The sequence below is a fragment of the Hippopotamus amphibius genome, chromosome 3 (genome assembly GCF_030028045.1).
Source record: "Hippopotamus amphibius kiboko isolate mHipAmp2 chromosome 3, mHipAmp2.hap2, whole genome shotgun sequence".
Taxonomy (NCBI): Eukaryota; Metazoa; Chordata; class Mammalia; order Artiodactyla; family Hippopotamidae; genus Hippopotamus; species Hippopotamus amphibius.
The window spans coordinates 76,224,083-76,251,995 of record NC_080188.1 but is presented as its reverse complement, the minus strand read 5'-3'; the positions used below and the strand labels follow the sequence as shown (position 1 = coordinate 76,251,995).

Sequence of the window (27,913 nt, the reverse complement as noted above, 5' to 3'; positions counted from 1 at the left end):
GCACATGCGGGGTTGGGAGCTGGAACTAAAACATTTACATTAAAGCCAGGAGCATCCCAGTCAAGGGGGCAGTAGTGATAACAGTAAAAATTTCTATAGACAAGCCTCTCCTCGCCTGGGTTCCAGATTCTTAAGGAAAAAACAAAACCCCCAAAACAACTGACAGCATTCTCACACTTGTTTAGGTTTGAGGTTCAGGAATCTGCAAGCTAAGATGAAAAGCAGTTCCAAGCTGGTCATGTACTTGGTCACCTGACAGAAGTAAACGGAAAGTCTTTTGAAGAGACCTCAGCGCCAAGGAGCCAAGGTTACTTCAAGAGAAGTCCAGTTTGACTTATATCAGCTTAAATAGGGATTTGTTTTCGTAAAAAATCTGGTGGTAAAGTGGCTGCTGGGGGTTCTGCCGTGTTACTAGCATCCTTGTGACTTTCTTGGCATTTTCCTTTTGTCACTTTATGGGTACAGTGCGGCCACAAAAAAGCAGTACCAGGTATGTATCTTTTTATTAAGAAAGCAAAAGGGCTTCCAGAAACACCAAAAGACTTCCTTCAGCTTACTGGCTAGAATTGGGTCAGCATGGCATGCTCAGCTGCAAGAGAGACTAAGAAATATGAAGAGGATTGTCATGATGGCCTTAGCCCAATCATGATCCACCATCTGGAGCTAGGCACACTATTTACCCTACCAAATTGGCAGGGAAGGAGGTACTGGTGGGTAATGATGAAATAAAAATTGAAAAAATTGTAAGCTCTTGAACAACTGCTATTTGGATAATTCTAGCTGCTTCTCTAGCCAGTTTTGCTTCGTCTCGTCTATCCCTACTTTGAGCATGTAAAAACCTCTACCTTAAATTTAAAGCACTGAGAGTCCACTACAATCTGCCTGTATTATCCTTTCCACTAAGCTCTTCAGTGCCCCATGCTGACTTGTCTCTGACCTGACATGTGTTCTGGTTCACACAGATTTTCTTACCATTTTTATCATTATAGGTGCTACTTTTCCTGGGAGCTGCCTCCTTCACGTAGTCCTTTCTGACTCTCCAACCCAGAGCTATTTCTCTTCCGGACTACATGGTGCTCATAATATACCAGGCACTGGGGTTGAGAGCTTGACATATACGTATCTGAAATGCTAACGAAATGCTAATGAATGAGTGAAATTATACAACCAAGTAAGTAGTTATCCAGTCTTCCTACAGAAACACAGAACCTCTGTGGCAAGTAGATTCACTCCTTCACTACAGTAGGCAAACTACATACCAGACACCAAACTATACACTAAATTTGTAAGCCAGATAGAAGGTACTGGACTTTAAGGTGCTATGCTATAAAATGAGGTTAACTTAAATTGCATAGATACATCATTTCTGTGAAGACTGCAGTATGCTAGGTAGACTATACACAGTTTATATATACAAAATATAAAATTCAAAAGGTAATGGGTATATATATGTCTCCTTTATTCCGTGGCTTAACCATCAAGTTATCCTTCCCCAAAGCATTATTACCGTTCCTGAGTATCCTTTTGTGTATTTTAGTATTTTGTATATTTTCACATAAACAGTGGCATATTATAATAAACTATGTTGCACCATTATATCTTGCTTAGATTTTTCCTAATCAGGATATACTGAGCAGTCTCATTCTTTTTAATAACTATCTGCATTGATGTATTTGAGTTGGTAATACATTTTATAAAAAACCCTTTTCCTTGTGTTAACAATTGTAAATACTTTTCTATTGCTATACAAAATCTTAAGGAACATCTAAATTCATTTTAAAATTTTCATTTACATGATAAATAATACATATTGATACATATTCTGTCATCAGCAATAAGAAAGACCTGTGCTCTTATTATATTACAAATATTTTAAGGACATAATACAGAATCAGTAAATAAAAATAGCTTTTGTCTTATTTTATTCAATATATTTGAATAATCATTATCAATAATTCACAAATTTAACCTATCCTTAAAAATATGCACTACTTATTTTAGTATAATCCCACTTATGTACAAAGCAAACCCTTTACATATTCACACTTAGTTAAGTGCACAGAAAAAAAAGCATGAAAGGATAATATATTATTAAACATAAACACTGGTAGCTTTGGGAGGGCAGAATGAAGGGAATCATAACTTTATTCCATATATTTCTGTAATATCTGAAATTTTCACAACAAACGTTATGGATTACTCACATAAATTAATTTTTTAAAAGGCCTAATGGGGCTTAGTTAAATCATACTTTCTATCCACTGTTTGCATTTAATTAAAGCTTCTGTTGTTTCAAGGAGCTCTGAAACTTTGTTCAATCATTGCTAATTTTCCTAAACTCTTTTTCTCACTTGTAGTGTTAGTTCCAGTTCAGCGCATTAAGCAGAAGTATAAATGAAAGCAGTTTCACACTACAGGTATCTCATTGCTTAAGAAATCTGGATACGTTTTTAGAACTCCTGCTACACACTATCCAAAAAAAGTCAAATAGATTTAGATAATATCCTCTATATCCAAACCTAGAAATGAATATATTTGGTACCAAGGGATACTTTGTATTGCTATCTGGGGAGCCCTTCGCTTTAATGTTGCCTTTAGGTAAATGGCTCACAGTCCTTGGCTGCCGATCAGAAATCTGTGGAAGTTTAAAAATACGTGATGTTCAGGGACCAACTCTAAGGATTTTGAGCCTGTACTATATTTTTAAGGGTAACAAATATTCTTTAAAATGCTTTTTCCTAAATCTTGATCAGTGATTACATAAAGGTATGTTTATAGAATGACATTACCTTGAGAATAATTACAGAATATAGAATCTTATGGAATGCTACATCTAATTAAGAATAAAGTCAGGATTCTTTTTGGGGGTGAGGTGTGTGTGCTGAAATGATTTTTTGCTAAACATATGCAAAAGCACCAAAAACATTTTAAACAATGTTTAAGTTGGTAATAGTCTCTTCCCAGCAGTGGTGTTCTATAGTAGATAATCTTCCTTTGAAAGTCTTAAACACACTGACAATTTAATGCAAAGACTGAAAACAAATAAATATAATCCCGATGTTTATTTATCAAATTTCATCAGTGGAGTCATCGACCGGCTTTTAAAATAAGAGCAGTTTCATTATAATGGCATACTTGGCAAACCATATTATAGAAACCTCTTTCAAGATTTTTAAAAGGGGGCAACACTGCTCAGCATTTGGTACATGAATATATAATACACCTACTGAAAATCTTCCCATACATCATGAAAACTTGGAGGTAATTTGTATAGCTTGAACTGTCTTCATTTTAGAATGTTATGCACAAAAAGGGCCTTATCATCAAGAACAGAAAACTGGCATTCTCTGTATTCAGACTACAATTTACAACACAACTGGCTTTTGATGTTACAGTGAGTAAATTATACTTCAAGCTCCAGAGCATGTGGGGCATCAAACCTGATTTAAGTTTTATATGACAAAATTCCCAATAAATATTTCTTTTAATAAATGGCTTATCAATATTCTCAGATTCACTCTAATCATCCAAGAAAAAGTAGTTTCCGCTCTTCTTTTGTTCTACATCCTAAAAAATAAAATAGAGAAGCAACAAAATCAACACCATTTTCCTACATGTAAGGGTAGACTTTCACCCGCAGTAGTACTTAGCAGTGTTTACAACAGTGTCTATACAACCTCCTCTGCACTCACCGGCTGCTTCTGGATATTCCTGGTTCCACTACTTAAAGGTAAGATGACTACCTCTGCTCCCTATCCCTACTACCTGGAGACCTTCCTGGTGCACACCTCACACAAAATTCCTTCACATAAAATACCTTACACAGATAAAATTTTGCTATATAAAATACTGTTTCCAGAAAAACTATTAAATTCCATTTTCATCATTTTAACTTTAAGCTCCTGGTAAAAAGGTAACACTGCTAGCTTGAGAACTGCCTAATACACAAAATGTATATAAAAATGATTTTTCCCAGTACTGTTTATACAGACTGGCCATTAATGATCCATCTAATTAGGACTGAAGTATGACTGTCTAGGATGAGTGGATATAGAGGAAATGATGAATAAGTGTACCTGGGGACTGAACTAATAAGTCTCTAACCCAAGAAAACTACAATACAAAGTGCTGTAATGCTTCAGAAGAAATTCTTATGAAAATTAAGCTGTGCATAATAAGTGTTCTAAAATTTAGTTCCTCTCTTCTGCTTAATATGCTTTTCAAAACTGAGAAAACTCTTCAATTTTAATTTAAAACTTGTCATTTCATTATCCAGGCCGGAGAGTAAACATTTATAAACAAAATATATAGTGAAGGTTAAGGCATCCAGATACTGTTAGGTGCTTAAGAATACATGATGCGTACCATGTCTCTGCATTCCAAGAGCTCACGTTTTTAGTAGCAAAGCTAGAGGAGTATAAACATGAAAGGATGATGGCTAGAGGGCCATGAAATGTAAGCTGCATTTTAAGGGGGCACTGTAGGGATACCAGAAACACAGAAATGCTTTTTTAGCATTCATTTTTTTCTTTTTGAGCAATGAAGAAATGACTGCCTTCTAAAAACCACATTTCACAGACTACAGCAAGTGTAGGGTGCACAATTTTATATACCACAAAAAAAACCTGCCGATTTAACTGACAAAAATGTTTTTTCATTGTTTAGAATAATGCTCATTGAAGAAGTTTACTCTTAAAATATACATTTTAATCATGTGCATGCACAAAAAGAAAATGTGTAAGAAAAATTGGTTAAAGTATTTGTAAAAACTTCTGTTTCAAGTGTAATCTTTCTGAAGACATTTAAAGTGGCAATTAAACTCAACACAAGTAGCACAACAGTGAGCGCAACTCAGAGACAATGCAGCAATGCCAGCTATATCATAACTGCTGCCTACCAGACAGAAGTATGCCTTCAGATACTAAAATGTGAAAAACATGAATTTTATTTTTTTCCCCCTTTTTTCTTTTTCTTTTTTCTTTTTTTGGGGGTACACCAAGTTCAACTGAAAAACATGAATTTTAGAATTAATGAAATGACATAGATTTTAATGACAGGCTTCAATTTAAAGCATGCTTTTCAATTATTTACACTGAGAACTTATCCGTATTTTAAGATAATTTTTCTACATACCTTAATTGAGTTGAGTTTGTTTATTCTTGGCCTATAGTTGTTTGGATCTCTTCTGAATGTGATTTCAAGCTGAGACAAAAATTTATTCATGCCAGCCAAAAGGGTCTGAGGGCTAGGGGAAAAATAAAATCTATCAGTTGTGACTGAATTTTAACCCCCCCAATGTAATTACTTTTTGGGATGAAGAGTATTAAGAATCACTGTTTCCTCTAAGTCCCTAATCATAAATCATCTGGATAATAGTATAATCAGTACATTATAAAGTCTACATTTAGAAATGTCTTTGCTTGGACTATATAGTTTGTTTGGCTAAAACACTCACAGTTTAAAGTGTGTTTCTGATTTGGAAAAAAAACATTTAGCCAGAAGCACTACTTCAGAAAAATTATGTGATTGCAGAATTTCAAGTCAAAGATTTTTAGGGGAGAAGAGAATTTAACAGAAAAGGTAATATTTATGTTAGAAATTTGCCACCGAAAGCAATATGTACAATGTAATGGTTTTTAGTAATAACTCCATTCAAAATTTCTATACTTTATTAATCTTTTCTCACCCAAACTAGTTCTTAAATCATGTTAAATCACATCATACATGTGGAACATTTTAAGCATTTTGTGAATACAAAGGGAGGACCATTATTTGAATAGCTTTATATAGTCTAAGAAATTTCCCTAACTCTCAAAGAAGTGTGTTATTTTCAATAATTGATAAATTTTAAATGGAAAAAAGAAAGGAATTCTAATAAGTTCAGTAAAGTACTTTTAGTTCTTGGATGAATTATTCAAATAGCAAATCCATTCCTCCGCAAACCAGGGAATACTACGTTGGAATCACATGAACTTGTTTTTATAGGTCAAATGGCTGAGTATCTACAGTAACTTCATATAGCTCAACCTAGTAAGGTTTCAGCACTAAAAGTATAATAAATTTCTCATTAAAAAAAAAAAAGTTTCTCATAAACTTATGTGAAAGGCTTCTTTATATTACAAGTGCTCTCAATCAAGCCAATAAGGAAAAATGAGAGAAAAAAGGGGAGGGGGGAGGTAAAATTCATTTTTTAACTCTGCTGTACATTACCACCAGATAGTTGGGGTGTAGTGAGCTTTGCCACTAGCAGTGTAAACTGGGCAAACCATGCATCCCAATAATGAAGCAGACAAAACAACCTGAAAGAAAAGGTGAGGGGCCCGAAGCTCTGCATGCTTATTCTCCTGGGTCAGGACTTCTGTACCACAGTCTAAAAACTGCCATTCTACGCAGTGCCATCCAGTACTGGATATGAATAATCTTGGGAGTTAAAAAAACACTTCTAGAATTTTCAGTTATCTTTTTCTTTATTAAAAATTAAAATGGTATGACTACTGTTTATATGCTGATTTGAAAGTTTAAAATAATTTTCTAAGTGTTGGAACTTATAATTAGGTTTGAATAGTTTAGAAAATAGTTTTACCTGTTTGCAACTGTGTTCTTAGATGGAACACCATCAAAAACAATGACTCGATCTGCTAGATAGGTGGCCATGATGAAGTCATGTTCCACAACAAAGGCTGTCTTCTTAGCATGGAGTATGAAACTAAAACACATGATTCCAAAATCTTAGTTTCATATCATCAAATATTCAAATGCTCTATTAAGTACAGTGTCTGCCAGTAGACATGATCACAAGTAATATTCATGAGCGGGATGTTACCGTTTGACAACTCGAGCAGCCATCAATCTTTGCTCGGAATCCAAATATGCAGATGGTTCATCAATTAAATAGACATCAGCAGGTTTGCCCAAACAAAGAGCTAAAGCTACTCGCTGCAGTTCACCACCAGATAATGTCTGCACCTATTTGCAGAAGAGGTTCAGTAAACTATGTAGAGACATCCAAAGTTTAAAATAGTAAAACAAAAATTATTTTAGAGTACCTCTTGATCGATGATGTTTTCAATTTGCAGAGGCTTCATAACATCGGTCACAAATTGTGGATGTGTGTAAGCATCTCTGATCTTTTCATGTAGTAGCTGGCGAACACTTCCCTGTTTTTAATGGAAAAATATTGAAATTTTATTTCAGTACAGAACTACTCTGATTATGAATCTTGACAAAGTTAAGCTACACTGCAAAAGTATATCAATTTGCCACCAACAGATATCGACAGTATTCTGATGCTTATTCATCAGCGATGGCATGTTCTGAGATTTAAAAAATTAAAAACACATCACGTCCAATTTAAAAAAAAAAATCTTAAAATCTGAAAGCAGTAAATGATGAATGTTTCAGGGGAGAAATCATTAGAGACTAGGAATACTTTTAAAGGTCAATATGGGTATCAAGTAATTTTAGGCTATCTGTGAGATATCAAAAATGCACAATATGACAGGGATGAATTTAAGATGCCTTTAACTTATTTGAGGGGAGGGCTGAGTTTGAAGACTTAAAAGCTAAGCTTATAGAAAATATCAATGATAAAATTTTTAATATAAGCCAAGCCATCTTAAATATTCCCAACACGAGTGAGCACTGAGGTACTAAGTATAGATATTGTAGTAAATAAGTTTATTACAACATCTGCAGAAACCAAAGCAAGTTAATTTCATAATGTTTTAAGACTCATCCATATTGTAACATGTATCAGTGTTTTATTTCTTTTTATGGCTGAATAACAGTGGCTCTGCCATTATTCATTCCCACCAGCGTGGTTCCAAGTTCTCCACATACTCAGCAATACTTATTGTCTTTCTGATTTAAGTCGTTTTAGTGGGTGTGTTGTGGCATCTCACTGTGGTTTTGGTTTGCATTTCCCTAATGACTAATGATGCTGAACGTCTGTCTTTTCATGTGCTTATTGGCTATTTGTATATTTTCTTTGGAAAAATGGCTATTCAAATCCTTTGCCCATTTAAAAACTGAGTCCTAAGAGTTTTTTATGTATTCTGGTTAAGAGTACTTTAGTAAATTTATGATTTGCAAATAATTTCTTCAACCCTGTGGGTAGCCTTTCATTTTCTTGATGTCATTTGCAGCACCAAAACACATTAGATTTATTGTGGAAAAAGATGCCAAACAGACTTTAGAAGTTTTCCTAGTAGTGGAAATGAATTAAGGAGTGTAGTAGTCCTAATATTTTCCTTAGCCACCTTGTTACACCTGTAGAGAAACTAATTTGGAGAAAAATTTTGATATAGTGCAAGATTAATCCTCTAGGTACATATCAACTCTTCTTTAATAACAAAATAACAGAATAATAACTCACAGTTGATTTGGGACTGATTTTCTGTGGCTTATAACTGACGTTTAGAACTGGTACTTCCCCTGCAAAATAATGCAAATAAATAAGATACTGAAAACTGTCCAGATCTTTACAGTTTACTATTTGGAATAGAGTGAAAAGTCTCAACATTACAACAGTACCTCCTTCATCAGGTTTAAGTCTTCCAGCAAGCATTCTGATAAATGTCGTTTTACCAGTACCTGGCAACACAACATACAACAAATTGACTTGAAAGATGCTTCACATTTAGAGTAAATCACTATGTATTACTGGGTTTTAACTGAGAAATTAGTTTCGAAGAAATACATTGACACTACTGAAGTCTGAAGGTTATACAGAAAAATACCTGAATTTCATGATTCGCCTCTTAAGTATCATTCTAAACTAATTAGGAGGAATATAAACTATTTAAAGCTTATAATGGCCATTTTAATAAATGGTGGGTCTGTAAAGTCTTGGGACAGTTCCTGAAACTTATTTAGCTAAAATATCAATGCACACAATTTATTCTTAAAACAGGACAATAATTGCTGAATGATACGATCACCTTAAAGGCCATTTACATGAAATATTTAATTGCAACCAAGCTCAAAATTCCTGTTAACTAAAGATACATTGCAACAATCTTCACAAAATTTTTTTCTTCTAGAGCTTTGTAAGCTGTAAGTATACAATTCAAATCTTTTTCTAAAAATAATGAAAGCAATACCAGATATTTGGCACTCAAATTCATCTTATAACTATATGGCGACAATCTATTATTAAAAAATATTGGTAATACAACTATTTACAAAGTTAGATTAGCCTAAATTTAATTAAGAAAGGCTCCAAGTGGATGAATGCAAGGAAAACATTTTAAACTAGACTGCTTCAAAATTACCAATTTACCCTTTCCTTCCTAGTTTCTAAGATGAATAAATGCCATCTGTATCAATTTATACATAGAAAAACCTGCTTAGAAAGAAACATCTTATTCTCACTGAAGGTTTTGAAACAAAATAAGAAATATGAACTTGGTTAAATGACAGATTAAATCATATGTTGTCACAATCCAGCTCCCAGACCTATAACCGAGTCAAAGTTCTTCATGGAGTAGTTAAAAAACTCAGTTACTGGATAAACAGAACAAACTTTCAAGTATCACAAAATAAGGAAAACTTACCATTTTCCCCCAACATCACCATGATTTCAGAATCTGTAAACTCTCCAGCTACAATTGCTAGCTCAAACTCTCCCATCTTTTTCTTCATTCCAGGATATTTGTACATACACATCTTTTTAACTTCTTCTTCATTTGCTGTCTCAGCCACTTTAAAAACAAGTGATGCATCTCTGAATCTCAAGTTTTCTGTTGGAACGTAGCCATCCAAAAAAATGTTTATGCCTGTTGGAAAGTCATTGAAATTGATTAGTAAAGAGCACTTAAGGACTAAACTTCTTCCACAGCAATAAATTATCATAGAAAAGCCAAAACCCTAGGCTCTCTTGTGAGCAATCTATGCAGATTTAAATTTCTGTGGATTTATAGCATGCAGTGTGGCAATACGGTGTTTCATGTACCTAATACCAAGTTTAAATAAGTAATGCATACATACATGCCTACATATACAAACACATATACCCAAAGCACATCTTTTCATTATTATGATTTTTATGATTTTTTCATCAGATTTTATGTGAAAGCCTATGATACCATTTCTTCTGTATCTTAAAATAAGAAATAGTAATTTTTCTCTTAAAAAAAATGACAAGTAGGTAAAATGGAATATTTTCACAGACTGACGTAAAATTAAATAAAATAGTTTGAGGAATAATTTTTTAAAGACAATTTAAGTTATGAGTATTCATTTTCATGTGAGACATAACCATACGCTGAATTTATGATTTCTTGCATTTGTCTTCAGATTAACTTTGCAGGTGTGAAAGAAATTTATAATAAAAAACTAAATTAAACTTTTTTTTTTGGCTTCACTATACAGACACCATTATATAAACAGATTTCATTAACCGAAAGTAAACTAACATACTGAACATGAAAATCCCTCCATACTAAAATTGTTAAGAACCACAATGGCAGATGCACAGAAATGGAGAAGTGGATTATATGGGAAACAACGAAAAGATCTGTTTTTCAGTGTTTACTATATATAAGAGAAGGACAGTAGCTGAAGTTTCAGAAGGTCTTGAAAGAAAGTCTAAGGATGTTACTCATTTCATCTGCAATTAAGAAATACATCTAGGCCTTAGCCTAGAACACAGGTGTTCAGTAAATATTTGCCGACAGAACAAATAAGCAGATACATTTATTCTGCCCAAATCAGCATTATAAAATCTTAAACTATTTAAAAATTACAAATGTGAGGTTAAAAAAAATAAAATCAAAGATTAAATAAAAATATAAACTTGAAAGAACTTTAGTGGCCCTTCAGTCCAAGTGCCTATTTCATCAGGAAAAAAACTGAGAGCTCAGAGAAGTCTTTGTGCAAAAACACTAATAAGTCAGCTTTATACACTCCTACTGCAATGTTTCTCTTGACAATTTAAAAATGAGTTCAAGCTAAAATTTCTTTACAGTTCATAAAGAGCTACTACATATAATGTGTTAATTTCAGTATATTAAAGGAAAGCAGAAAGATTAAGTGCAGTTTGCTACTTGAATTGCTTTAACAGATAAGGTACATTAAAAACCTCACCAGGAACTATTTCTTGGCATAGGCTTTAAACATGACATCCGTAACTGGAATTACAAAAAGTGATTGTCAAGTACCCATGTCATTCTCATCAATGCAATTCTAGAACTACTTTAGGCAGAGAGTACGTATTCAATAAATACTTGCATAGGAGAATAAAACATTAATAATTGCTTCTGATATCATCTCTTAAGACTACTGGAAAGAAAACTGGGCAATCTCACAAATTTTCCCTTAAAATATGTATGAATCTCAAATGTATAGGTAGATAACTGATAGCAATTCCTTCCCCACACCTTAAACTATTTATATACATTTTATAAATTAAATAAGCTACCACTGCCTTTTTATGCAGAGTATGATGCAATATAATTTCTATTTCCAAAAGTTTCTTAGTAACTCAAAAATAATCTCTTTGAAGAGACAGTTTAAAAAAAAACAAAAAGTCTGTCCAACCTAGGGAGTTTATAAGGCTACATGAATAATTATTTTTATAGAATATGGTATTTTTTCAAGATATGGACTAAGTAGTCCTTTTAGGTGTTCTAGATTGTCAGCTTAAGGCATAGCTGGAAAGAAGAAATAAAAAGCAAAAACAGGAGTGAGGAAGCAGTGAAGGGAAACAGGAAAGAAATTAACAGGAAGAAGGCATAGCAGGTGGAGAGCGCACTGATTTTGTTTCAGGAGCCACTTAGTGGTAGGCTAGTTTTTACTTTTGTCTAACTTGCTTAGGTAGGGAAGAGACATGGAAAAGAGAGGCCCAAGAGTCCCTCTTTCCTGAAAGTATAAGGAGTAAGTGAAAATACACTTACTAAGCTATTTTATTAGAATTTTAGTCACTTACTAAACTAGAATATACTTAACTATCTTATTAGACTTGGATAGTCTTAGTTCCACAAATTTAGGATACAGATTACAGATAAATCTGAAACATGAAAACAAGATGAGCACTAAATGAATTTAAGAGTTTTCCTACTAGCATTGGCCCGTCAAAGATAAAGCTGAAGATGACAAACACTACAGTGATGCTGCAGAGGCCAAAATATAAAAGAAAGTTTAAATATAGTAAATAAGTAGTGAAACTGATAAAGCATTTTTACCCACAACAAAAACTTCTCCAAACAGAAACAGATTTTGTTTAACAACTGATGTATATAACTCTATATATGTACATTCTACTGCGAGATTAAATTCTATAAGGTCACAGTTTTAGATGAGTAAAATGACAGCAACACTTAACTACTTAGCATCAACAACAATACATTTTCTAAGCATTAGAGTGAAAGAGAATACAGCATTGTGAAAAGTTTTTCAAGTTACCTTCTCTTACACTAAAAGGCATAGTGACAACACCGTAAGCGCTTGGTACGCCATATAAACAGCAGATGAAGTCAGAGAGATAGTCTAATACACTTAGATCATGCTCCACCACAATGATATATCTGCAAATCAATATAGATTTTTATTTAAAAATGTAATATAACAATTAAAATTACATTTAATTATAATTAAAACTTTTACATAGCTTTTAGAAAACTATAGTATAAATTTCAGGAAGAGATACGCTTTTTAAAAATTAACTGTAAAGACCATATTAAGCAAAAGTTATAAAACATTTTAAGACTCATTATCAATGTTTGTATTTGAAACCATTTTCCTAGGCTAAAAGAAGTTAACATGAGATAGTTTATGAATATATGAAATAAATGTTTTGCTAATAAAAAACAGTTTAAAATAAACTTTATAAAGCAGAAACAATTATAATAGACTTAAACTAAACTGTTTATTATGCTATTCAACTTATGCATTAAACCCTTTTGCTTGTCCTATCCCATGCTAGCTGTAGTAGGCAATGCATAGACAATACGACAGAATCCTCAACCTGAGAATTTTCAATTTAGCTGCAGAAACAAAGAACAGATATGGAACAATAGCAAAAAAGACTGTAGCAAAATGTTTTATAGGTAATAAAAATCTATTGACGGTCAGAAAGGAAATAGGTTAGTGTGCATACTGGAGCACTTTAGGAAAGTTGGTGCATGTACTGGAGCACTTTATAAATGGGATGGTATATGACATGACTTTTCAAGTAGTAAGAAAAAGTATTGCTAGTATAGAAACTATTAGGCAAATAAGAGTCATAAAGTTTTTATGCAGCATATTATTCCTATCAACTTAGCTCAAGATGTTTAAAAAAAAAAAGGCAATGTCCTACAGACACCTCAAATTCTAACTTATCAGCTTCCTGTACAAATAAAAACTAACCAGCCATATTTTTACTGATGGACTCATTACTCCCATTAAAAAATGACAATTTTATTCGCAACGATGCATCGTTTAAATTAAGCATGTCTAATTCATTCTTTTCTTTCTTTACCTAGATTCTACTTCAGGCTATCATTATATTTCCATCAATATAGGCTTTTATTTTCTTCAGATCCCCAGATGTGGCCCTTAGTTCCAAATGAAAACAAATAACATCCTTAGACTTTCTTTTAAGACCTTCCAAAACTTTAGCTACTACAGATCTTTCGCAATTTACGATAAGGTTATACCCTGATAAACCCATCATAATTTGAAAATGCACTTAATACTCCTATTCCAACAAACATCACACTTAGCCTAGCCTACCTGAAATGTGCTCTGAACACTTATATTAGCCTACAGTTGGGCAAAATCATTTACCACAAAGCCTATGTTATCATAAAGTGTTGATTATCTCATGTAATGTACTGCATACTGTACTGAAAGGGACAATCAGAATGGTTGTAAGGGTACTGTTTACCCTCGTGATCATGTGGCTGATCACCCCCTCAAAAGCTGTGGCTTGCTGCCGATGCCCAGCATCACTAGACAGTATCATACTGCCTATCATCAGACTGGGAAAATATCAAAATTCAAAATCTGAAGTATAGTTTCCATTGTGTATTGCTTTCACAATGCTGTAAAGTCAAAAAATTGGTAAGCTGAACCATGGTATCTATACTTCTTTTGTTTCATTTACATATAGGACACACTGAAAAATGGATCTTTCATTGTTTCCTGAATTTCTCTTCTATCCCTGTGTGTCTAAGGGCTAGTCTATCATCTAAATGGTCTCCTGCCTAAAATTCTCACCTGTTGAAATTCTACCTAATCCTCTAAGGTTCATCTCAAATTCTACCTCCAGTAGGATCACCCTTCCTACTATGCAAATAAACTTTTCCTCACTGTTGAAAGGTGGTAAACATCAAGAAAAATGGCAAATCACCCAAGTGAGCCAATACTTATCCTGCCTTGGTATCTTTATTGGCAATGTTCCATCTGGAAAAATCCTCTGCTTTTTTTTACCATCAAAATCTTCAAGGCCCAATATAAGGCAGCATAGTTATTATCTAACTGGCCTTTAATGTGCTTTGAAAAGAAGAAAAAAATAAGTCACACCTCCTGCTTTCCCTACTTTCAAATGCAGCTTATGCAGAAGTCCAAAATGTTAAAAAAAATTTAAGGGGAGCCACTCTATTTTCTGAGGGTTTGGGAAGAAACAATAATCTGCAGCATAATGAGAAATCTATGTCATGAAAATTTACACCCTATACTTAATTTTGGGTTATCTGTTGGTTTTTAATCTTTCTTCTGCATTACTGTTCCTCTCTCTAATCCATCCTCTATTTCTTGTTGTTTATCAGAGGACATGATCTTCAAACACGTTTTACAGCATTAAAGACTGAATGTATGCCTTGATGTCACAGAATTTCAGGATACAGGTATACTTCCTATAACTTTTTATCATCAGTCTCTCACTACAAAAAGATTAGTTTGACCCTATACCTATAAAAAGGTGCCCCAGCACATCTGAGAAAATGTCTAACAGTCATTTTCTTCACTTTGTCAATCTAACCTGTTTTGGCATGTTAACCCTTTTACAACTATGGTTACTGCCCTCTCATAATATAGAATGTAGTGATTTGGCTGAATATTGAGATACATGTCACCTGGTTGTACACTATTATCCTTTTAGTTCTTTTTATTATGGTTAGAACATTATGGTATTTAAAAAAATTATGTGTACGAATTGATATTATCTATGATACTCATTTCAGTAAAACAAAGGAATATAAAAATGTTTTATAAAAAGGGATTAGAATTGAGAACTACTGACCTGTTTGTATTCTTTAATTTACCCTATCCTGAAGTCCCTGAATATTGGGACCACATTTTATACTCTTACAATTCCCCAAAAAGCCTATCATAATGCCTGGCCTATGTATGAAGTGAAAATTATGGCTCCTAGTTGCCTCAATCAAGGCTGTCTCTTTATCACTGATATTTCAAGTTTTACTTCAAAATATGTACATGGATCATTTGCTCCTTGAGTCTAAAGAGTCAAGTTTTTCAATTCTGGAAAATACCCAGCCATGTTCTTTTCATTGTTTTATTTTTCAGACTCCTGTTAAGATATATGTAAATCACCTTCTTATTCGGTTCTCTATTTCATTTCATTCTCCATGTCTCTGAACCTCTCTTCCGTATTTCAATCTCATTCTCTCTGCTGTATTCTGGTAGCTTGCTCAGACAAACTTTTCAAGTTTCTGATGCTCTTTTCTGTTGTCCCTAACCTGTCTAATCTGTCCAGTGAGTGTTCAATGTCATGACTATACTTGTAATTTCTGAATCTGTTTGGGTTTTTAAAACATTTACCTGTTGCCTTTTTGTATCATCATATTCTTAGTTTTAAATCTTTCTTGTCTTAAATAATTTTAATTATTATTTTAGTCTCTTTGAAAATGTCACTTGAAGTCCTTGAAGGTCTAAATCCTGCTATTTGTTGTGTTTACTGACTCATTTGCAGACAGTTTCCTCCTATCATTTATAGCCCTGGGTTTAAAGCTCTTGAGTTTTAACCTGTAGACCAGGGTTGAGGGCATATGCCTCCAGAATGGTTTTATACTTGTTTCATCTAGGTACCACAGAACTAAAGATTCTAGGGCCTTCTTTTTATGTTACTTTCTTACCATGGAGGGTTCTTAGACTCCCCTGATTACATAAATTTCAATTCCATATCCATGTGAGCTGCCAGTCCCTAAACAGATCAGAGGGGGAGCCATCCTTCCATTCTCAAGGAGCTCAGCAAATGACAGGTATATGTCTCCTTGACAGCCTCATGTGTTTGCTCTTTTGCTGAGAAAGCAGTCGTTTGAGAGTCCTGGCATTTTGTGTGATAGTTCAATACAAGGCCTTCCTTCCCACAAGTAGTTTTTAAAGTCCATGACTTACTACGGAGACAAGCAACATCCCCTCAGCAAAGCCAAATCCTTGTTTTCCTCCTGTAATTTACAGTTCTCTTTTTGGTTTTTGATTCCTAGGGATTTCTCTTGCTTTCTTGTAAAACCAGCTATGAATTAAATCAACTACTAAAGAGAGTAACAGAAAATGCTGCACAGAAAAAACACCTGGGTCCTGGTCATAGCCTTGCCGTATCATAAATTTGAAACCTAGAAATAACTAGCTTTCCTGACTTAAACTTCTTCATCTGCAAAATAGGAATACCACCTAACAATTCTAACTTACAAGATTACTGAGGCTCAAATGAGATAACAGATATAAAAATTCTGCAAACTACAAAAGCACCTTACAGATATAGGATGTTGTGATTACTTAAGTTTTTTTTGTTTTTGCCCCATCCCCAGCACTGTGCAAACCGCTTCAGTACCTGCAACCTATGGGCAGAGGCCAGGCAATGGTTTGGGGCCAGTTTGCTCTGGCATGGGACACTATGAGAGGCCCAGGGGGACGGACCTGCCACAAATCCAAACCCACGCATTTAACAGAAGCTTTTAAGGACTTTCTTGCACTCAGTAAGACCTGAGACAACCGGAATTACTCTATTCTAAATTGTGTGTATGTGACATATCCACTGGAGGATCTGGTAAAAGTTAAAGATCTGCTTACCAAAAATCCATACATACATGTGAAAATTTGCCTATCACTACAGAGTATTCTTAGGCTCCCTGGAAACAAGCATGGTAGTAAATGAATTTTGCATTTAGAATCTCTATTCTAGATAGAGGAAGGTAAGTTTAAGTGATAGCTCCAAAAACCAAGATGGAAATCACGCACATGTACATGACATTGATGGTCCCACTGTTTAAACTTTAAAAATCTGTAAAACTCCTCAAACAAAACAGCACAGGCATATACCAAATCTGTACTTACCTATCTGGATTTATCAGAGATCGTATAGTAATAGCAGCCTTTAAACGCTGCTTGACATCTAGGTAACTGGAAGGTTCATCAAACATGAAACTATGAAAAAGAAAAGCAAACAATAATTTGAAAGGCAAGTATGATATAATTCTATTTTGCATGTTATTTTAAAGCACTGAAATATAGTTTCTGATTTAACAACAAAAATCCCCTTATAATAACGAGGAGCCCACCCCATAATGGTAAAAATTTCTGTATTCTGTTCAGAAGCAGGAAGAAGAAAAGAATTTATGAGAAGCAGGACTGCATATCAAGTTTGGAAAGAGAATCCTAGATTAGGCTAACTTACAAACTGTTATCTCCTCATGAAAAATATTCTGATAGTTCCAAAGTAATTCAGAGTGCTTCTCTCTTTACTGGCTAAAGCTGGTTGCACTAAAGCAGAGTTTTTGTAAAGGAGGGCACTATGCAAAATTATAGAATACCTTCTGGAGAAAAACTAGCCTGCATTGGAATGTCAGAGTAGAATTATGGGAAAAGATAGGAGCAAAAAATATCTGGGAGAAGAGAGGCATTAAAAGGTAGAAAGGAAATTCGCCTTTTTTACTTCCTTCTCTCTCACATGGCACGCCACCCTGATTTAGGATAACCTAAAAGAACTAATGTTCCACTTGAGCCATTAATAAACCTTGCTGGCCTGGTAGGAAAGCTTCACCTTAAAAAAAATCCTTCTTATGTATAAAGAGAGTTTACAAAATAAACAACTGACTTTATATTAAAGAGCTCTAGAATCCATAAGTTGTAAGGTAATCACCCAAATGAGTTTTCTACCCCTGATGGAATAACAGGGAAATGGGCAATGGATGTACAACCGCTTCAACATCTGACCTCAAAGTGAGAATGTCAGATGCTCTTTCTATTAATTTCTCTCAAAGCAGTGCTCTATTAGTACTGTTATGAATAAAAACTCTAAAGTAAGGATAAGATCTACAGAAAGTATAAAGTAACCTACATATCAGCTTTCTGTATGCAAACGACAGCACAGGCAAATCTCTGCAACTCTCCTCCTGAAAGATCTTCAACATTGCGTTCTTTTAGATGGGTTAAATCTACAAAGAACATAGAGGCATTGTGTTCAATGTTATTTTATTTTACCTCTTCAGGGTAAAATGTATATTGCAAATCATTCTGCGTTTGAATATTTCAATTGAAAATATGACAATTACTAGAGATTTTTCCATTTATTCCAGTAATCCATATAAAGATATCTATTTTTTTGAGTTAAGTTCAGGGCCTATTAAAACACATACACAAAATAAACACTTACCAAGCTGCTGACACACAACTGCTTGTGTCTTTGTTTCATCTTTTCGGTCCAAAATAGACCCCACTGTCCCCTGCCGTAATATATCAGAAATCATTACTATTATTTTCCTTCAATACTAAAATTCCTTCACTATTAAAGAGTCACAAAGTTAAACAAATTTACTTTGATTTATCTTTTATATGTCCACCAATATTTGTAATGCCCACTAAATTTCTCCTAAAAAGCAACTGACCTTTGCAGCCTTCGGAATCTGGTCTACATATTGAGGTTTGATAATGGCTTTCAGGTCATCTTCAAGAATCTTGGTAAAGTAATTCTGCAATTCAGATCCACGGAAGTAAGTCAAAATTTCTTGCCAATCAGGTGGATCCTAGAAATATATGTATAATATCTGAATTTAATACAATTGCAAAGAGAATGAATGTTATACAAAATAGAACACATATCCAAATAGAATACTTCTGCTTCTGAGATAATATTAGAGGTGGATTTAATTTCAAATCAAGGAACACCAACTCATAATAGTTTACAAAACCTCAGAATTATCAATTAAGTAGCATTAACAGATTTTAACTAAAAAGGCGTTTCATTTATATATAGTTTCTCAGCATGAATTCCACAAATAATCTTGAAAATAAGAACATTAAAAAATAAAATCACACATACTCTCTCCTTCTTAGCCTCATAAAACTGAACCAAGATATTCATTTTTATAAGGTGGTAATACATACATCATACTTTCCAAGGTTTGGCTTTTGCTTTCCTGCTAAAATTTTTAAAGCAGTTGACTTTCCAATACCATTAGTTCCAACTAATCCCAAAACTTCACCCGGACGAGGAATAGGCAACCTGTCGTAAGTATACAAAAATAATAAAACAACTCAGACTTAGTTAGAAAAAGCTACGTAATACCAGAATGATGTATTTTAATGCACTGCACTCCACACATATTCAATAATAAGCTAAAAGAGACACATGCCAGATATTATTGGCTATTAGGAAAAAACCAGAAAACAAAAACAGCAGCCAAGATTAAACTGTTAATTGTTAGAAATGCATCCATGACCAATATTACTCCAAATTTTTTTATCCAACTTTCACTCAAAGTCTATTCTAAAGTAACAATTTTTCTTTACATATAAGGCTCAGTTTTAATGTATAATAAAATGCTTTGGTACAAAATTGCATAGCAAGTGCAACCTCACACTGTCTTTTCTTTCTTTCTTTTGGCCTGCCATTTACTTACAAGGAGAGAAGTGCCACATCAACCAGAAATATTCCACTTCATTCTCCCTGCTGCAGTAGGCCCCTTAAAGCTGGCAGGTTGAGAAATACCTTTTTATTAGTTAAATCTAGACTCCTAGATTCAAAATATTAGTGTTCAGCAGATTAAAAACCTCAAAGAATGCCTGTCTGTCATTAACAATATATGTCGAAGTTCAGAGTAATATTCTCTGTAGATCATGAGATTAATAGATAAATAAAATGACAAGTTCCCTTAAAAGTTATTTTGGGGACACGAATATTATTAACAACAGTGATTCTCACTCCCAGTTGTATATTATAATCACCTGGGAGCCATTTCAACTAAGGTCCAGCCTGTACATCCACAGATAAGATATAATTCAACTGGGTTGAAATTACCTGGGCATTAGTAGTTTTAAAAAGACCCTCAGGTAATTTTAATGTTAGCTAGAATGAAGCACTGACATATACAATATGATTCTGCATGATGTTATAATACTGTATTTTGCTTTAGTGGATGCAAAAGTTAATACCACTTTTTTCCTATTTTTGTATTTCTCTGAAAATTCCAAATGTATTTTACTCTTGACTGAAGTAAAGAAGAATGTTGACTTGGAAATATACCTGTGAAGTTTGAAGGCATTGGCACAATATCGATGTGTTGTTTCTTTTTCCAAGTTGCTTGGTAAATTGACAATTGATAAGGCGCCAAAGGGGCATTTCTGTTATTTAAAGTAAAGAATTAGTTTTCTGTTAATTTTTAAAAATACAGGCATGACTAAAATGAACAGATAAAGAAATTTTTATAATTAATCTTCCAAACATGGGAGTTTCACACAGATGTAAAGTACTGTTTCATTTCCTTCCTTGACAGGCAAGAATCACATCTAATAATTTTGTATTTCCCTTAGTGACTGGCATAATCCTGGACATTTAATGTGTTCAATACTTATTGAAAAACCTTACAGAACCGGAGGTTTTTGTTGTTTTTAAAAGAATATTATTAGGTAAGAGAAGGTTAAGAGCAGGATAAAACACGGTTATTGAGTATACAATTCCATATTCAAGAAAATGAAAAATGCCTTCCCTTTATCTCTTTCTTCCTGTCTCTGTATGCTTCCTTGTCTACCTTGTAAAGAAAGTCCTTTAAGTTCATGGATTGTACCTTTCTTGGTGTATTTATGTCCCAACAACAGCTAGCACAGTATTTGCACAGAGCAAGGACTAATGTCTTTCCATTGTGATTTTTAACCATCCCATATGAAAAAGATACTTCATATCCCAATTGAGTAAATTCACATAAAAAAAAAACCTCATTCATAGGAAAACTTATTCAAATAAGTGACTATCAATCAGATAAATGCCCAAGGAACAAGAATGACAAGAATTAGAAGGTGATTTAAGAGTGGTAATGTGGCTAGAAAAATATCTCATAAGTACAAATAACTATAAAAGTACAAGCAAACAGTATAACCTCAGATTAGAAATCTGTTTGGCAGAAATGTTCAACGGGCTCAGGGAACTAATTCAAACGTCTCTGTATATAAAGATTTCAGGGAATTCCCATTTTCTAAGTTACAAAAACATAGAGTTTTAAAAATAAAACTCGTTTGTTTTCTAGCAAAGTAATCACCCAGCTCTAACAAAAATTATTAATTCTTTACACGAGATATTTTTTTGCAAATGGAATTACCTCCATTTACAGAATTCTCTATTATTCCATCAATGTACATAAAATGCTTATAGGCTGCAAATAATTTAAACTTCTCTTAATCTACAAAGAAAAAAATATCCACATTGTTCATATATGTGGTACATTATAAGTATCTTAGTGTTCAGGGGGTATACACTACCCCCACCCCCAAACAGATTCATCACATTACTATCTTTTCAGCCACTCAAGTGCATACCCCAAATTCTGGAATCTCATTTTTCTATGGCAGTGAAGAAAGAAAATAAAGTCCAATATATTGTTCAAAATAAGATTTCCAGCACCCAAAACACTGGCAGGCAAATAAAAAAGATTAGTAAATATTTGCTGGAAGAAAAGTCTCCTGCTTATATTTTCAAAACAAGAAAAAAACGCTTTCAGGTACCAAGCTTAGTACTTCTGGATATTTAACTGAGGATTCAGAAACCAATGTAAAATACACATGAGCCTTACTAGAAAAAGTTAACAAGTGGTATCCATATTTTGGGAAAGCTCCTTTCTAAAATATATTATCTGCAAAAAAAACCAACTAATTTAAGAACTTTATACACTGGCTCCTAAATCTCTTTTATGAACTAAAGCTGGAAATCCATCATTCTTCAGTAAAAAGCCCTCATCAAACTATTCAATATAACAAAAATTGAAGTATTTTGAAAAATTACATTTTTTGGATAAATCCAGCAACAGAAGAATGTATAATACAGCAAAAGCAGCACTTAAGGATTAGGTTAAATTTTTTAAAAAAATTGGCTGTGTTCATTTTTATTTAAAAGTGTGAATTTAAAATTGAACAGACTCAAAAAAAAAAAAGTATGTAATGTGTGACTCATATTTTTGGTATTTATATTTCCAAAAAGTTCTGGTAAAGTTTATGTCCTTCTCATAAAAGGGTGAAAAAAGAAATTAATTTTGGTTGGAAATGGCTTTACAAAATTGCATACAACAAAAATAACTTTCATTTTATTATTTTTTTAGGATAACTTTTAAATAGGGTGGTTTAATCAACTGAAAAAGCTATAATATTACTGATACAAAAAATACTATTTTTCTAAATCTGTATTCTTTAGTCAGTGCTTTATATTTGGCTCTTTAAAAAGTTATAATGTATTCAGAATTTTTAGATTTCATTTTTAGGTTACAAATTTGACCCAATAAATAAAATAGCACTTACTTTAATACAAATACCACAACCAATACAAAGAGTTTCAGAAATCCACGCTATTTTGCTCTGGGCGGTAACCTCTATGCATAATTTTCCTGGCAAAGGAAAAGGCAGAATTAAGTCATTTCTCCTGATATTTTAATTTTCTGAACACTGTTATTTCGTCAATTCTGACTCCAAATTTCCATACAGAATCAAAATTTCAAAAACAAAGGCCACATAAAGAAATACGTCTTTGAGATAACATCTTAAAGTGCTTTGTAGGGATAGACTGCTGAACTTACATATCTATATGAATACTCTTGCCAGGCAAGACAGGGATGACTCTAATATGCTTATTTGTTTAATTTACTATGGGAAGAAAATACGCTAATAAAAATATGGCAGATCCTAAAACAGCTTTACTTTTAAGCTGACTGCCTGAATATTTAATCCACAAAATATGCCTTGAAAACAGTAATGTACACCAGACAAAGGAATGAAACCTGTTAGCTAAATCAGGGAAGCTTCCCAAAGGTATGCAGACATCTAATATACAGACAAAAGTAAACTTGGCATTAGGGATATTAATAATGGAATTTCTGAACAGCATGGCAGACTGTAACACATGACATCTAAAGTGTCTTTTAAGATTTAGTAAGCTTCTACCTCACTAGTATATTTAAAGTAACAATTATTTAGCACAGCCCTTAAAGACTACCAACAATTCATCAATTCTGAATTGTTGGAAATTTATTTAATCTTGAAAATATGGCAAAACCTCATGAATAGTCATTCATATTAAGATTTTTTTTTTTTTAAGGAGAATACTATCAAATATCAACACAAACATCTTGGCAGTCCTTTCTTCATGACTTAAAGTAATTATAGGATTTTGTAGAACAGTAAGAATCTCAGTAATCTGAACTATGGTTTGATTTTGTATTCAATGAACTTAATAGCCACAAAGCATTAGAACAAAAGAAATTTAAAACAAAATCTGGTCTTCTTTTTACACTTTAAAGAAACTAATGGGGGAGAAAAGTGTATACTAAAGCCTACAGAACCATGAAGACAGTGTATTTCTTTTAAAATCTTCTCTTATCCTTAAATGATCCACAGAACAGCTTACCCATTCGAACGACAGGGCAACTCTTTTTGCACTCTTGCCGACATTTCTTAGGTTTACATTTGTCATGGTTGACAATAGCAATTCTTGTTAATTTATCCGCCATTATTCTAAGGAAGTAAGAATATCCAGTTCCTCTATTAAAGAAAAATTAACAAAAGTATGGCATAGTCAATGCAATTAGTTAAGAGATATAAATTATAGGCATGAAAAAATAGACAGGAGGACATACGTTATCACTATATTCTGGTATTAATACCCAGAACTAGTTAATTAAAAAAAATAATAAAAGCAATAAAATAATTTGGTAATGTTGGAAAAACAAAATTTTACATATATGCCATTAATCAGAAGATTTACATAAAAAAGGAAAAAACACCACTTTCGACAATCAGAGGAAAAGGAAAGATTGAGGAATCAACTTAACCAGATTCGAGGAAACTTTCAAAATACCACTGAAAGACACAAAAGACCTGAACAAGTAGAATGACATGGTGTCTCAGTTTTCACATTAAAGAATAGTTAATATCAGAGATTCCAATCTTCCCTGAATTTATACATTTAATCCAATCTCATGGGGAAAAAAAATGAATCAGACAAATCAAATCTAAAGCTCTTATAAACAAGGAAAGTAGGAATAGCCAGGACAATGGAAAAAGCAAGGGGGATGGGGGAGCCTTGACATAAGGAAAAAACGATATAAGGCCCCAGGAATTGATGCTGATACCAGTGTTATGAATACAGACCAATAAAACAAAATAGAAAGACTTGACATGAAAATATACATATGACAAAGATGCTTACTTCCTCCCTCAAACTAAGTGTCACTTCATGTCTTGTTCATCTGACTATAACGCACTACTGATGGAAATGGCAAATAATTACTAAGGGTGTAACCATCAAGTTGGTCAACGGGAAAAAGCAAAAACTGCTTTCCCTGGGAATTTACAATACGGCCAAGATGAATTTTATGTTAACAGCACTGAAATGAAAAGGAGACCAAGTAACTACATGTGTATACTCACTTTTGGAGCTTAAGTCTTGATATTTAACAGTGTGATCAGTTATGCAGCTGAGGTCAAAGTTAATCTATTATAATATTGGGCTTAGTGATAGACATTAATTTTCTTAGAATGTGATTAAAGTAAATAATTCCAAAGAGTGCCTTACCACTCCAGTTTACTCCAATATGTAATGAAAGAACCTGAAGCCAAAAGACCGCTGATCAACAAAGACGTTCTGTTGGCTTTTTCTATCAATGACTGTGATCCTCTATCCAGATTTTTTCTTGACAGACTGCTGCTTCTTACAGAACTCTCCAGTCCTTCTCACACCCCCTCAATATCATTAGGCTTAGAGGGGAAGAAGAGAACTTGCTCCTCAGTTCTGCTCCCAGACAATTATTCTCTCTCCCTTCTCACTAAAAACAGCCACTTTTGCCTCTCAGGTCATCCACCTGCTTTAGTCATTTATCAAACATCAGATCACTCTCTTCCATTCTTTGAAGATTTCAGCCCTTGGCTAACGTTCACTACAACAACTCCTGTCATAATTCTTGGTGATTTTAATATGTTCCTAGATGATCGTTCTATTAATAGCCTGTCCCCTCAGTTCATTAACCTCCCTCCTCTAATGATCTTGCCTTTCACCCTACCCTAGCCACTCATTCCTTTGGTCAAATGCTTCACCTTGTCATTACAAATAACTGCATTTTTTTCCATAACCTACCTTTTAAATACATCATTCTCCAAGCACCATTCCTATCTTTTCAGTTCACCACTCTCATACACAACAATCCAACAACCCTTTGAACATCTCCATTCCCCCAGAATTATCACTCTTTCTCAAATCTACCACATTTTCACTGTCTTTCAGCTCTTTGTACCTTCATTGCCCTCCGTACTCACCTGAAATTTCATTGTGAATCACTTACACCCTTATCTATAATCCTGGTTAAGCGCAACTCTTCACCTGCACACATGCAGCAGAAAATGGAAAGAAAAAAAGAAAACAAAGCCATGCTCACTGGTATCATTTCAAATGAAACTTTATGCCAACCAGCAATCACACTATAGGTATTTCCATAGCTAAGTCCCTTTGCAAACTAAAAGACAGCTGCTAAGGAGAATGTCCCAACAATTCTCTCTCCTGTCTTTCACATCATCAGCTATTCTTTCCCCTGCCTTTTTCCCGTCAGCATTCACACACTCCACTATCTGACCCCATCTTCCTCCACTGCTTCATTTCTCCTTCCTTCTACAGCAAGACTACATAAAACAGTTGCATATAGTCAGTGTTTCAAATTTCTCTCTGGAATCCATTCCAGACTTTAGCGCCCATCATTCCATCAAAACAGCTGGTTGGATCATCACTGTTTTTTTACAGGGTTAAAGCAAATGGCTGTCAGTCTTTGCTTCAGGGTCTTGGCATTTTCTGCTCCCTCTGCCTGTAATGCTATTCATCCCTTTAAGTCTTTAATGTTTATTCTCAGTGAGCCTCCTCTAACTATACTACCAAAAAAATGTAAAACTCTCCTGTTTTATTCTTGTCCTCAGCTCTTTCTACTATATGACATAATATATATTTCATATATATCTATACATATGGTATATGTACAGAATGAATATTCTCAGTATCAGGGACAAAGGTACTGAAGACTGCAAGACACACACCACTGTCATAAATGCCTAGTTAGCAGTCCTGTGGAGGAGAAGGCGAAAGACCCTCAAACAAAACACATTGTTTTGACAGCTATTTCTTACTCTTACCGATTTTACCTTAAGAAAATGAGAAAACGGCTTAGGCAGTTTATGGGAATATAGGATCTGGCTTTAGCCGTCGTGCCTACAGTACAGGGACCACTGAAGGGAAAATAAAGGTACTTTCAGTAAAGACACCACACCTGACCTCAAGGAGTTTAAGATACAATAAAGGAGAAAACGGAGAAGTCATCAAGGGAAAAAGTGCTATAAAAGCGCACCCAAAATGCTACAGGCGTTCAACGGGGAGATTATCTGAGCTAACCCTGGTTGCTGCAGAGTACACGCTGCTGGGAGAGAAAAGTACAGTGACGCTTGGCCATCGTTTCGATAGACTGGGAGTGGACAAGGAGGATTCGACTTCATGGCGGCAAGATGCCGTGACTCACTCCATAATCCCCAAACGGTGGAAGAAAAGGCTTCCACATGTGTCAGGGGAAGAGTGGGGGTAGCAGGGGACGCTCCAACTTCTAAAGGCGGCTTTAAGATTTGGCTCTAGGGGAGGAGTGGGGTAAAGAGGGGAGTGGAGGCGGTGGAGACTGGACCGCTGAGGGGACGGCATCTCGGTCCATTTTCGCGTCCCCTGGCGGGGGTGGCGGGCCGCAGCGGCCGAGAGCCGAGGCAGCTGGAGGGAAGCGCGAAGCGCCCCCAGTCCTCCGCGGCGCCCGCGCCCCGGCGGTTCCAGCTGTCTCGCCCAAGCCGGCTGCCACGCGCCGCTGCCGTCTCCACCGCCGCCACCTGAGGCCTAACCAAAGGCTCTCGGAGAACGTCCCTACGGTGTTTAGACAGCGTCAGACTGTAGCTAAAGGCCAAACCCCTCCGGGCTACTCACGTACCTGGAGAAACGGATTCCCCTCGCGGAGGGGAACGCAGAGGCCAAATCAGTTCTTGCTTTCACTTCTCAGCCACACAGCGTGTTCCTACGGCCACCGGCCAAAATGGCGGTGCCCAGCCGCCGCCTCACGCATGCCACAGGGACGTAGTGCGCGTGCGCGACAGGAGGCCTCGAGGGAGGTAGGGCGAGACGGCGGGGATAGACGTCACTGTGCTGCGACGCCAACTGACGTTGTTGGGGAGGCGAGGCGGGCCTGGGAAGCTGAGTGGGAGTGGCGCGGAACTGCAGCGGATCCTGAAAACCTGAGTGGCGGCAAGCCGGGTCTGCAGGCTGTAAGTGCGTGGGCTTTCCTCGACGTGGAGCATGGTTCTAGCTTAAGCAGATGCGTTCTCTTCCCCAGTGTCAGTCTCCCTTTACGCTCCGGATTTCCTCAAGGCCAGTGGGTCAGGAATAGGTCCTTAGCCGCCGCCCATTCTAGCACTTCGGGCAGAGGCGTCA

General features: G+C 34.9%; 2 protein-coding genes and 1 non-coding gene across 9 annotated transcripts in view; 1 reads left to right on the top strand and 2 right to left on the bottom strand.

The window, feature by feature from the left end:
* Positions 1-2,054: 2,054 nt before the first annotated feature.
* Positions 2,055-27,555, bottom strand: ABCE1 (ATP binding cassette subfamily E member 1). Of its 5 annotated transcripts, XM_057725939.1 has the most exons (19): positions 27,417-27,535; positions 25,729-25,792; positions 23,825-23,958; positions 22,723-22,808; positions 20,465-20,562; positions 19,327-19,444; positions 18,828-18,965; positions 18,596-18,665; positions 18,281-18,377; positions 17,278-17,367; positions 12,403-12,524; positions 9,555-9,776; positions 8,533-8,592; positions 8,375-8,433; positions 7,047-7,157; positions 6,824-6,966; positions 6,584-6,706; positions 5,134-5,245; positions 2,055-5,005 (listed from the first exon to the last, which is right to left on the bottom strand). In XM_057725939.1, exons 3-19 carry the CDS (start codon positions 23,925-23,927, stop codon positions 4,922-4,924), a joined length of 1,836 nt encoding a protein of 611 aa, XP_057581922.1. In that variant the 5' UTR covers positions 23,928-23,958; positions 25,729-25,792; positions 27,417-27,535; the 3' UTR covers positions 2,055-4,921. The 5 variants fall into 5 exon arrangements, with proteins under 5 accessions (XP_057581922.1, XP_057581923.1, XP_057581924.1 ...); XM_057725940.1 differs by lacking the exon at positions 25,729-25,792 and having other exon boundaries at positions 27,417-27,555; XM_057725941.1 differs by lacking the exon at positions 25,729-25,792 and having other exon boundaries at positions 23,825-23,931; positions 27,417-27,549.
* LOC130850625 (small nucleolar RNA SNORA42/SNORA80 family) lies at positions 16,752-16,883 on the bottom strand. Its single transcript, XR_009052985.1, has one exon. It is a non-coding gene; the product is annotated as a small nucleolar RNA SNORA42/SNORA80 family (small nucleolar RNA).
* ANAPC10 (anaphase promoting complex subunit 10) overlaps positions 27,317-27,913 on the top strand; it is a 78,627-nt gene continuing 78,030 nt past the window's right edge. For 2 of the 3 annotated variants that reach the window (XM_057725946.1, XM_057725945.1), the window contains exon 1: positions 27,665-27,747. Coding sequence is in view for 1 of the 3 variants with exons in the window: in XM_057725944.1 (XP_057581927.1) it covers positions 27,547-27,747 (201 nt within the window). In the remaining 2 variants the exon portion in view is untranslated. Of the gene's footprint in view, positions 27,748-27,913 lie in introns of all 3 variants that reach the window. The other variant, XM_057725944.1, reaches the window with a different exon arrangement.

Excerpts from the sequence above, each read along its gene's own strand:
- ABCE1 (XM_057725940.1), bottom strand. The coding sequence starts at position 23,927 with ATGGCGGATAAATTAACAAGAATTGCTATTGTCAACCATGACAAATGT. Across the intron at positions 20,563-22,722 it reads GTTGTGGTATTTGTATTAAA|AAATGCCCCTTTGGCGCCTT; the intron begins GTAAGTGCTATT and ends TTTAAATAACAG. Across the intron at positions 18,966-19,326 it reads CAAACCTTGGAAAGTATGAT|GATCCACCTGATTGGCAAGA; the intron begins GTATGTATTACC and ends ATATATTTCTAG.